The following is a 12,832-nucleotide window of genomic DNA, read 5'->3' on the forward strand; positions in this document are numbered from 1 at the left end:
AAAGGCTTAAATGTTGTAGGTTAAATATACTAATTTTATTTGTCAGTATTTGAGTGAAGGAAACATTTTAAAATTTTCAAAAATGTTATGATTTTGTTTTAATGGCAGGCCTAACATTTACGAAATAGCCCAAAAGTGGTGCTTAAAAGTGGGGTTAAAACTAGTGTTGTCAACGGTTAACCGTTCGAACGACCGAATACCGAATACCAAAAACGCTAACCGGTTAACCAGACTTTTTTTCAATTTTGATAGAAATGATATGAATTTGTATTGGAATCATAAATAGTAAGGTTTTATTTAAAAATTTTCGTCGTGGTTATTAATTTGACAAATCAATTGTCCAGTAAATTGATTGCTATTGTTAATCCTAATAACATAAAATTAATTAAAACTTGTCTCTCAGCTCGGGGCATGATCTTAAAGACACATAATTAGTTTACATGTTTTTTTTAACAGTAACTCTAAATCAGTAATGCGATTTAATTTTTCGACTTACTTCATTATTTCGTTTCTGATCTAATATTGTGTAAACCTACATCTAAATGTGCAAACTCCGTCGTGAAGGGCTTAGTCTTACTTTAAAACGAAATGCTAACTCAAAAATTGTAAAATGAAAACCAATGTGAATGTACACAATGTATACGTGATAGTACGAGTAACATGCAAACAAAGTAAAGAAACAGGCCGTACAGTGATCTAATAATAGTTGTTAATTTCTGTGTCATTATGATCTCTTGTGGAGAATTGTCTCATTGGCAATCATACCACATCTTCTTTTTTTATATAATTCATCATTCAAATTGAAACACTCCACATCATTCTCGGTGACAACAAGTGAAAAGGAAAGAATAATCAGTTTCAGACATATTAAATTCTACGAGATCAAGAAGTTTTTTTTTTATTTTTCAATCTGAAGCAGGTAGACACCACGGGGGGGTAACTTCGATATTTTTTTGGTAGGGGTGTGCCATTTTTGCCTCAAAAAACGTACCCATTTTAATATAACATTCACTGAAATTCAGTACCTATAGTTATATAAATATTTAAGAAAAAATGACCTATACTTATATACAATATTTAAAATATGACCCATGCTTATATAAGCACTAACTCATCATCACATACCAGCTACCCTTAAGTTTTTATATATGAATTGACATCGTTTGGTGCATATTTATATATGATATGTAGATCATTCCCCAAATCAATATACAGTTATCAAACATAAATGCATTTTAATATAGGATGTCATTAAAAAGGAGGGTCATTTTTATATAAAATCTCGCAAAATTATGACCCATATTTTTGGCACATCCCCGTATACCCAATAATAGGAAGTAACCCCCCCGTGGTAGACACACTATAGTTGATACGGTGTAGTTGATTATTAAAAGTCAAACTTCGCCAGGAACCCACACAGACAAGCCTTAAAATTCCAGAGGACAAACTTCAATTCTAAAAGCGTAAATTTATGACTTGGATGAAAGGTTTTCAAATTGAAACTCATACCACATCTTTTATCTATATGTAGGGTACTATTGATAAGGGCTTTCAAGCACCAATTCAAACAACCGGTTAACCGGTTAATCGGTCGAACAATTATCCGAGTAACCGGTTACTCAAAAGTGTACGATTTGACAACACTAGTTAAAACACCAACAATCAATCACATTTACACACATCTTTGACTTATATATAATATATTATTTTCCCATTTGTCTTTTTGTCATGCTTAGGATACATTTGATTTTTATGCCCCACCTACGATAGTAGAGGGGCATTTTGTTTTCTGGTCTGTGCGTCCGTTCGTCTGTTCGTTCGTTCGTCCGTCCGTTCGTTCGTTCGTCCGTCTGTCCCGCTTCAGGTTAAAGTTTTTGGTCAAGGTAGTTTTTGATGAAGTTGAAGTCCAATCGACTTCAAACTTAGTATACATGTTCCCTATGATATGATCTTTTTAATTTTAATGCCATATTAGAGGGTTTACCCCAATTTCACGGTCCACTGAAAATAGAAAATGATAGTGCGAGTGGGGCATTCGTGTACTGGGGACACATTCTTGTTGTAACAATAAGTTCTGACTAGTTGAAAATAGTACATAAGAGGAATCCCTGTTGTTTCTAAAATGTCATTGTTGATACTTCCAATAAGTAACTGCTTAATACAGTTTTGACTATTTATCGAAGTCTGGACAGTTTTCTTCATGTCAAAAATGATGTTTTTGTCTTTATCAAATTTCAAGGAGATGGAAGAAGAGAGAAAATTAGAACAGAGAAGAAGGAAGGATTTCAACGGATGGTTACAGGAAGTGAGAGGGAGGAGACAGGTTTGTATTATCAAATTGTTTTTTATTGTTTGTGGATCATCAACACATTTCAATGAGCAAGGACTCAGTTATGTTTATTTTATGTTCATGCTTTGTATTGTTTATTTATTTCTCGTATATAATTCTAAAATATTTGAAAAATGATGCAGAATAAAGTTACAAGAAATTTATCTATCTTTGGTGTAATTTAAAATTTTTGAAACAATTTGAATATGATTTGATTTTTCATTTGCAGAAATTACTAGATGCCAGAACAGCAAGAAAACAGAAGAAATCAGACATGGCAAAGAGGAGGACATTAGCATCTCAACAGAGAATGAAAATGATAACACAGTTAGCTGCAGGTTGCTAAAATTTTTTTTTCAGTTTTAAGGATGTTTGCTTGTCATGTTTTTCGAAATCCTCTGGTTTTATGCATTTGAATGCCTTAAAAATATTTGCCCATGGACCCCCATTTTTCTTTTTATAAATCTTTTACATGTATAATTATAAGCCATTTGTAAAAGTCTTATAAAATCTTATTTATTTTTTAATAGTTTTTTTAGAACTTTAACTGGTCAATGATAAAGCTAAGAAAAAGAAAAAAAAAGAGAGAACATTTTCCTGCCAAAATTCCAATGGCTAATATCTCAAAAACAAGCACATTGACCCCTATATTTGTTTTGCTTTTTTGGTTCCTCAATAAGTCCCCTATCAATATATACTAGTGTTGTGGAAAGCTATTCATTTTGATTCTGAGCAGCAAACTTCCTTAATCAATTTTCTCTTTTATCACATTTATCATGAAGAGATCATGTAATTACTGACTTTGATATATATGTATGAATGCATGAATTATATTTATTTTCACCAGAAAATTCAATTGTTGACATAAAATGTGAACATTATGCACATTTTTAAATGTATTTAGCAATGTTGAAAGATGTGTATAGTGATAGATGATAAAATTGTGAATAGTATTGTCCTACAAGATTCCCATTATTTTTGTCAAATTGGGTACTTGGTGTAATTCTGATATTATTGTGACATTTTGTACAAGGTTCAAATGATACATGTAATTAGATACCTTTTATATTTTGTTGTGTTTTAAAAATTATATTTAGTGAATTCTTATTCTTTCTGTTATTTTGTAGGAGAGAGTAGTTCAGCAAAGAAGAAAGCTGATACGTTTGGACAGAATGATGCTGACTGGGATGTTTATAAGGAAATTGTGAGTTTTTGACATTGTTTAAGGAAGGGTTTGTAAAAATTATGTGAAACTTGGCATTATTACAGTGAATATTTTAATAGATTTATACTAGATTTTTTTTCAATTTTCAACTTTTCAATAAAAATAAAGTTTTCATTAGTTTTGCTAATTTGTAGAAATTAGAAGATATTTCCTTTCAATTGGAGCAATGGAATTGGTGCCCCATGAAACTTATCATATACAAATGGCATTACCATTAATCATGTTTAAATTTAATTCAAACTACATACAAAACACTGCTTATTTATTAGAGCAATTAAGAATAATGTTGTTTTTACACATTATGATTGTCACATGAAATGTTTATAAAATAAAACACCCAAGAAATGATAAGTACAAAGAAATGTTCAATATTATGTAGATAGTAATTTTGTTTCATGAAATGTTTTGCAGCATCCACAGAATGCTGACAGTGATTCAGAAGTGGAGGAGGAACAGATAGAAGAATTAGAGGCCATGTTGAGGGAACATGATCCAGAATTTCAAAAGTATGTGAACATCCAAATAACTAGAGTCATAAAATATAATATAAATTGATATGAAAAAAAATATTTTTAGGGGCTGAATTTTCAGATGTCCCTTGACAGCATTTGCTAGTATGGTCTTGAGAAACGATGATAGTCTGTCAGAAGGGGATGATAAATGGCTGACCCATGTTAAGAGAGAGTCATATCTTGTGTGCATAACAGACACCCTCTTAGATTTCGAAAAAAAGAGCAGGCTAGTGCCGCTACAAGGCAGCCATTTGCACCTGCAAAGTAGAAAGGGATTCTTAATATAAGTTTCAATTACTTGTTTCCCAATCCACTATAAAAAGATGTTTAAACCAATCAATGGATATAGTTTGAAAAACTTTGGTTCTTAACAATTGCAAATGTTAAAATTGTGAAACTTTAAAAATATATTGTAGACATTCTTAGAATAATTTATTCTATTAGATTGTCAAACATTATTCAATGAGTATCCAACAACAAATGCCTAAATATACTTAAATTTATTTATTGCATTCAATTTGACTTTTAATGTAAATTTAAAAGTTGACAATGCTAGCTAGTAAATATATCTTTTTCTTCTTGTTCTGACTTCATTTTGAAGTAACGTCTGTCATTTTGTCTTTGACAACATCTAATGTTATACCTTACATATATTATACACAATTTAATTGTGTAATACAATATCACATGATAAGGAATAATTCAGTTAATGTTCATTAAAATGCAAGGGAAGTAAAAAATAACCCTTAAGATATGGGAATATTGGTATTATTCATTGAAACCACTGTGGTCCTTTAAAATGATGCCATTTTTTTGGTGTACAATTTTCATTACAAAAAAGAGTTACTGGTATGACATTTTATATTTATACATTTATTTTTTATTTGATTAATCAAATTATCAGATTCAGATAATGATGCTTTATTTGACAGAGAATTAGACTTGGGAGGTTCTGAGGAATTTGATATTGCTGAATATTACAGACTCCACCTGGCAATAGAAAGAGTAAGGTAAGTGATAAAACTTATCCATTTGAAAAACTTTATATGTTCTCTTAATCTACATCTAAAACAATGCAAAGTTATTAAAATAAACAAGTACACAAAAAATACTGAACAATATTATAAAATGTACTGAATCAAAGATGGCTATATGTTTCTGACAGGAAGCAAGTACTTAACCTATTGATTTGAAATCATGATGTCCAGTGATGATCTTGATAAAGTTATGTTCTTATTTTAATAAAATGATGGAGTTTTGCAATCTTATTTGTATTTTGAATGGCGCTAGAGATTATAAATTGAAATTTTTGTGGCAGTTGGATGTCATAAAAATCAATATTTATCTTTTGAAAAGTAAGTTTTGTTCTTTTTTCACCTGGCCTGCAAGCTTTTCTCATCACTTGGTGTCCCTAGTCTGTCGTCCTTTTACAAGATATATATTACATATGTTGTTACCCTATAATTGTAGGGTACCAGAATTATTATTTCAGCCATCAATGATTGGTGTAGAACAAGCTGGTATTGTAGAAACCATGGACTTTTTATTGCATAAATATGACCAAGAAAAACAGAAACTGTTAGTTCAGGTAAATAAGCACAGCAGTGTATTGATTATGTAGATCCAAGAACAAAGTATTCAGGGTTTTTTTTTAATATAACATAATAATATGAACACTTATGCATCTACCTCCAGAAAAAATGATGAACCTTATGAAATGGTATGAGCAGTTCTTCTGTCTGTCCCGCTTTAGGTTAAAGTTTTCAGGTTAAAGGTTTTTGATTGAGGTAGTTTTTGATGAAGTTGGAGTCCAATCAACTTGAAACTTAGTACACATGTTCCCTATGATATGATCTTTCTAATTTTAATGCCATAGTAGAGATTTTCTCCCATTTTCATGGTCCACTGAATATAGATAATGATAGTGGGGATGGGGCATCCGCGTGCTGGTGACACATTCTTGTTTTAAAATATGTTTTAATCATGTTTATAAAGAACAAGAGTTTTACAGAAGTGCTCCTTCTTTCATAGCAAAAGAAATGTGACATCATTCATGATTTTATTGTGAATCAATGGAATTTTTAATAATACTAAATTAACAATGCAAACATAAAAACAAGCACACAATCAGAAGAAAAACACACAATTTGAATAATTTTTTTTTTCAGTTCTATTATTCTATATCTTTTTTCCAATTGCAAAAGCTATATATATATATATATATATATATATATATATATATATATATATATATATATATAAGAAGAACAAAAAATTTGCGAAAGCAAATTTACAGATCTATCATTGTTGGGTTGATGTTTAGAAGAGTTGTATATATATATATATATATATATATATATATATATATATATATATATATATATTAATTTAAACATGATTAATGGTAATGCCATTTGTATGTGATAAGTTTCATGGGGCACCAATTCCATTGCTTCTATATATACCTTTCCATATTGGATCTAGTCATGTCTCTCTGTTGATATCAAGACTATGGGCTAAAGCTTTCAGTCCTACTTTTTAGCTCACCTTTCCTAAAAGGAAATGTGAGCTTTTACCATCACTTGGCGTCCGTCGTCATCCGTCGTCGTCGTCCGTCCGTCGTTGTCGTAAACTATTTCAAAGATCTTCTCCTCTGAAACTACAGAACCAATTCAAACTAAACTTCATCTGATTGATTCCTAGGGTATCTAGAATAAAGTTTGTGTTTTAATTCCCATTTCATCAAAAAACATGGCCGCCATGGCTAAAAATAGAACATAGGAGTAAAATGCAGTTTTTAGCTTATAACTCAAAAACCAAAGCATTTAGAGCAAATCTGACATGGGGGGTAAAATTGTTTATCAGGTCAAAATCTATCTGCCCTGAAATTTTCAGATGAATCGGAAAAACCGTTGTTAGGTTGCTGCCCCTGAATTGGTAATTTTAAGGAAATTTTGCTGTTTTTGGTTATTATTATGAATATTATTATACGCCCGTCAAAATTTTGACGGGACGTATTATGGTATACAAATGTCCGGTGTCCGTCCGTCCGTCTGTCCGTCCGTCCGTCCGTCCGTCCGTCCGTCCGTCTGTCCGTCTGTCCGGCGTAAACATGTCGCACCGTAACTTGAGAACGACTTATCCAAATTTCATGAAACTTAATATAGTTGTTTCTTATGATGGTCAAATGATCTGTATACTTTTTGGTGATGATTCAAAATTTCATTTTTTGAGTTTTTGAGTATTTTGTAAAAAAGGGGGAGGGTTTTTTTACATGTCGCGCCTTATCTCAAAAACGATTTATGATTATTGCTTAAAACTTTACACACTTCTTTGTTATATTAATCTAAAGATCTGTATACTTTTTGGTGATGTTTCAAAATTTCATTTTTGAGTTATTGAGTATTTTGTAAAAAAGGGGGAGGTTTTTTTTTACATGTTGTGCTGTATCTCAAAAACGATTTATGATTATTGCTTAAAACTTTACACACTTCTTTGTTATATTAATCTAAAGATCTGTATACTTTTTGGTGATGACTCAAAATTTTATTTTTGAGTTATTGAGTATTTTGTAAAAAAGAGGAGGGTTTTTTTACATGTCGCGCCGTATCTCAAAAACAATTTATGATTATCTTGAAACTGTACACACTTCTTTGTTATACTAATTTAAAGATCTGTATACTTTTTGGTTTGATTCAAAATTTTATTTTAGTGATATTTGTAAAAAAAAAAACAGGGTGGGGGGGTTTCACATGCCCCGCCGTGTCTCAAAAACAATAAATGGTTATTGCTTAAAACTTCCTTAGAAACTATTTATGATTATTGCATAAAACTTCCACACAAGACGTCGGGCGTATCATGCGCTCATGGCGCAGCTGTTTATTATAGATAGAGATAAACTGTAAACAGCAAAAATGTTCAGCACAGTGATATTTACAAATAAGTCACATGACCGAAATGGTCAGTTGACCCCTTTAGGAGTTATTGCCCTTTATAGTAAATTTTTAACCATTTTTCATAAATCTTAGTTATCTTTTACAAAAAGCTTCTCCTCTGAAACTACTTGGACAAATTGAACAAAACTTGGCCACAATCATCATTAGGGTATCTAGTTTAAAAATTGTGTCCGGTGACATGGCCAACCACCCAAGATGGCCACCATGGCTAAAAATAGAACATAGGGGTAAAATCAGTTTTTGGCCTATAACTCAAAAACCAAAGCATTTAGAGCAAATCTGACAGGAGGTTAAATGGTTTATCAGGTCAAGACCTATCTGCCCTGAAATTTTCAGATGAATCAGACAACCCATTGTTAGGTTGCTGCCTCTGAATTGGTTATTTTAAGGAAATTTTGCTGTTTTTGTTTATTATCATGAATATTATTATAGATAGAGATAAACTGTAAACAGCAAAAATGTTCAGCAAAGTAAGATTTACAAATAAGTCTGCATGACTGAAATGGTCAGTTGACCCCTTTAGGAGTTATTGCCCTTTATAGTCAATTTTTAACCATTTCACGTAAATCTTAGTTATCTTTTACAAAAATCTTCTCCTCTGAAACTACTGAGCCAAATTATTCCAAACTTAGCCACAATCATCATTGGGGTATCTAGTTTAAAAATTGTGTCCGGTGACCCGGCCAACCAAACAAGATGGCCACCATGGCTAAAAATAGAACATAGGGGTAAAATCAGTTTTTGGCGTTTAACTCAAAAACCAAAGCAGTTAGAGCAAATCTGACATGGGGGTTAAATGGTTTATCAGGTCAAGATCTATCTGCCCTGAAATTTTCAGATGAATCGGACAACCCATTGTTGGGTTGCTGCCCCTGAATTGGTAATGTTAAGGAAATTTCGCTGTTTTTGGTTATTATCTTGAATATTATTATAGATAGAGATAAATTATAAACAGTAATAAGGTACAGCAAAATAAAACCTAAATAAGTCATCATGACCAAAAAGGTCAATTGACCCCTCAAGGAGTTATTGCCCTTTATAGTCAATTTTTAACAATTTAAAATTTGTAAATTTTCACTAACATTATCTACTGGGCCAAGTTCATTATAGAGATAATTGCAAGCAGCAAGAATGTTCACAAAAACACAATTTTGTTATGAATCCATCTGTGTCCTTTGTTAAGTATTCACATAGACCAAGGTGAGCGACACAGGCTCTTTAGAGCCTCTAGTTTGGTTTTGTATTTCTTTTTCTCTCATTTCTTTTTTCAATGTACTATCTTTTTTTATTGTTTTATAAACAAATCTATGTATTTTGATAAAAAATTATATCATCTTCTAAACGATAAGTTTTTTATTTATAGAATGTGTTCCTAACTGGTGGAAATGCATTGTTTGTGAATTTCAAGGAAAGATTAGAAAAAGAGTTGTTAGAGATGAGGCCATTCCAATCAATGTTCTCAGTTACCAGAGCAGGTATAATCACACAAAGTCTTAATCAATATTCTCAAAAAGTAAATATCAAAAGTAATGAGCTCCAAGGAATATTCAAAAAGGGAAAGTCAATTATCAAACAGCAGAATCAAAAGCTGAAAGACATCAACATAATGGAAAACAACTGTCATATTCCTGTTTAGGCCGTACAGTGACCTATAGTTGTTAATTTCTGTGTCATTTTGGTCTCTTGTGGACGGTTGTCTCATTGGCAATCATACCACATCTTCTTTTTTTATATTGGTACATTTTATTATGCAGAAAATGGCTGCTTAAAAGTGGTTTTATAACTAGCTACATGTTACATGTACTAGCTCAGGTATTATCACAAAGTCTTTATAATCAACTTTCTTCTTACCAGAGACAAAGCCATAAATGATAGGATCTTGTTTTTAAGACAGAGGGTAGGGATAAGGGTTCTGAAATATTTTGAAATTTAAAAACCATGTTTTCTCAAGACAGGGAACCTTACCATTTTGAAAGAAGGGACCTTTAAACATTATTTTGCTTGATGGGTTAAATCTATGGAGCATGAACATGATAAAGTTGCATTTTAAATGGTAGCTTTAGTTTTCTTTCTTTACAAAAACTAAACTTGTACAGATAAAAGGTAAAGGCAATCAACAGATTTTTTTGAATTTAGGTTGAAAGCCATAAAGCTAGATATCAAAAGCTCTTGAATAGACAAGTGTGCTATTTTAGACATTTTTTCCTATTCTATATCTATTATTTTTGTGCTATATCACCAACATTATAACTGGTTTTTTTTGTAGTTGATCCAGTATTAGATGCCTGGAAAGGAGCCAGAAAGTTTGCCATTTCTCCAGACTGTTCTGTTTACAGTATCACAAAGGCTGACTACACAGAAATGGGAGGAGAATATCTCAAAGAACATTTCCTATCTAACAGATACTTCCCTTCTCCTGTATCAATAAAATTGGAAAAATGATGCAATAGTTTTTTTCTCACTTTGTCAAAGTTGGAAAACACAAAACTTAGGTGTGCTGTTTTGGTTACAGCAGTGCAATAAAGTATGAGTTTGTGATTACATCAGTTTAAGGGGAATCACTAGTGGTATAACAATGATATTTGGTATGCAGTTGTAAAAGCAATGACGCATCTCAATTCTATGTAGAATATTTGGCCCTGACTCCTCATTGTCTATGGATTTTAGAACTTTTGCATAGTTTTAATGTTTAAGTTTGTGATTAATCTGTTTCAGATCTAGATGAACCTTTAATTGCAAGTAAATTATATTTGGTATGCACTTGAAATAGCATTTGCATTTCTCATTTATATGGAGATTATATGGCCCTACACCCTTATCATGGTTTATAGACTTTAGATCTTTTGCACTGTGTAAATAAGGAAATTATTGTGAGGTTTTTATTAATGTGAATAATGCAACTTTGTCAATATAGCAATAATATAAACTTGCATTCTGATATCTAATATACACATTTTTTTATATCAGTACGGAGATTTTCCTAAAAGCTTACATGGTGAAATTCTGTTAAAGTGTTTGGGTTAGTTTAAGAACAGAAACAATTATGATTTGACAAAAAAGTGAGACAAATCTCTATATTACAATTGTTGCAATGCATTACCATGATTTCCAAGTGAAATAAAATTATAATATTTCAAATGTGAAATATATCTGATTATTTCACTCCTCTGACAATGTATACATTAGGTGTTGTGGAGATGTTGATAAAGTTGCATCATAACACAGTTGAGAATGTGTTGAAAAGATATAGTTTGTCAGTTTGAAAAATTTGAAAGGGTTCCGCGGAACCCAGTGTCTCGCCTACTTTTGCTGTAAATTGCAGGATCAACAAAAATGAGGGAAAAAATAAAAATATTCCGCTTGATACCATGTTTGGATTGTAGGAAGCTTCTGTCCAAGTTTGGCAAAAAATCCTGGATAGTTTATGAATCTAATAAATGTTTTAAAAACTTTAACTGCAGACTGGATGTAATGTTAACTGGAAGAAAAAAGTCCATTTATAAGTAAAATACAGATACACAGGTACAAAATATTAACAAAATTTCCTTCTAGATACTAGCTTTTGATCATAAACAAGCTTCTGTCTTAGTTTGGTACAAATAAAAAATAGTATAAGAAAGTTATCAAAATTTTTAAAAATTTAACCAGAGTGAATGTGTTGTTTCCTGGCAGAAAAAAAGTCCATTTAAAGTAAAATATGGAAAAAATGGATTTGTCATTTTACAAAATTTACTTCTGAATACTATCTTATGATCATAAACAAGCTTCTGTCCAAGTTTGGTACAAACCAAGGATAGTTTAAGAAAGTTATTAAAATTTTAAAAACTACAACCACAGAGTGATGTAATGTTTTCCCGCAGAAAAACTAAGTGCATTTATAAGTAAAATACGGAAAAAATGGAATTTTATTTTCACAAAATTTACTTCTGGATACTATCTTATGATCATAAATAAGCTTCTGTCCAAGTTTGGTAGAAATCCAGGATAGTTTAAGAAAGTTATTTAAATTTTAAAAACTTTAACCACAGAGTGTATGTAATGTTTTCCCCGCAGAAAAACTAAGTCCATTTATAAGTAAAATACGGAAAAAATGGAATTTTATTTTCACAAAATTTACTTCTGGATACTATCTTATGATCATAAACAAGCTTCTGTCCAAGTTTGGTAGAAATCCAGTATGGTTTAAGAAAGTTATTAAAATTTCAAAAACTTTAACCACAGAGTGAATATTTGTGGACGCCGCTGACGACACCGACGACGACGGAATGTAGGATCGCTTAGTCTTGCTTTTTTCGACTAAAGTCGAAGGCTCGACAAAAATGGGAAACAAGTAAAATAGGAAAGAAAAAAATATTTTTCATGATGCCTCTGTATTTGTAAAAAAGTAAAACAATATATATACTAGTCAACAAAAGAAAGGATACACGACTTTTTTTTTCAAATTAAAGATGAAGTTTTCCGTTTATAGGACCAATATTGAAGGTAGTAATATAATTCTGTTGAAAATTTTTTTTTTTTTTTTTGCCTTCATGACGTCATTTGGTGAAATTTACATTTTTTTTTACAAAATTTACATAAAACAACAATTTTAAAAACAGAAGTTCCAACTAATGATGTCAACCTCTCATTTAAAGTTAACGACAATGTTTGCCATCAATTCTTTTTTTTTAAATCGTACAGTTTCTTTGTTTATTTGTAGAGCAAAGTTCGGCCCCACAAGAAATCGTTAAAATGTAAACATTATCAATTGATTTGCCATTGACAGTATGTGTAAAGTGAAATTAAAAAAAAACGTTAACAATCTTAAAAC

General features: G+C 31.1%; 1 protein-coding gene across 5 annotated transcripts in view; it reads left to right on the top strand.

Moving 5' to 3' along the window:
- LOC143065297 (actin-related protein 5-like) overlaps positions 1-10,465 on the top strand; it is a 39,463-nt gene extending 28,998 nt beyond the window's left edge. For all 5 annotated transcript variants that reach the window (XM_076238793.1, XM_076238797.1, XM_076238796.1 and 2 more), the window contains exons 13-20: positions 2,240-2,323; positions 2,559-2,667; positions 3,457-3,533; positions 3,966-4,060; positions 4,999-5,076; positions 5,537-5,654; positions 9,386-9,497; positions 10,289-10,465. In XM_076238793.1, the coding sequence (XP_076094908.1) occupies positions 2,240-2,323; positions 2,559-2,667; positions 3,457-3,533; positions 3,966-4,060; positions 4,999-5,076; positions 5,537-5,654; positions 9,386-9,497; positions 10,289-10,464 (849 nt within the window). In that variant the 3' untranslated portion in view covers position 10,465. The remainder of the gene's footprint in view (positions 1-2,239; positions 2,324-2,558; positions 2,668-3,456; positions 3,534-3,965; positions 4,061-4,998; positions 5,077-5,536; positions 5,655-9,385; positions 9,498-10,288) is intronic.
- Positions 10,466-12,832: the final 2,367 nt, after the last annotated feature.

The sequence above is a fragment of the Mytilus galloprovincialis genome, chromosome 2 (assembly GCF_965363235.1).
Source record: "Mytilus galloprovincialis chromosome 2, xbMytGall1.hap1.1, whole genome shotgun sequence".
Classification (NCBI taxonomy): Eukaryota; Metazoa; Mollusca; class Bivalvia; order Mytilida; family Mytilidae; genus Mytilus; species Mytilus galloprovincialis.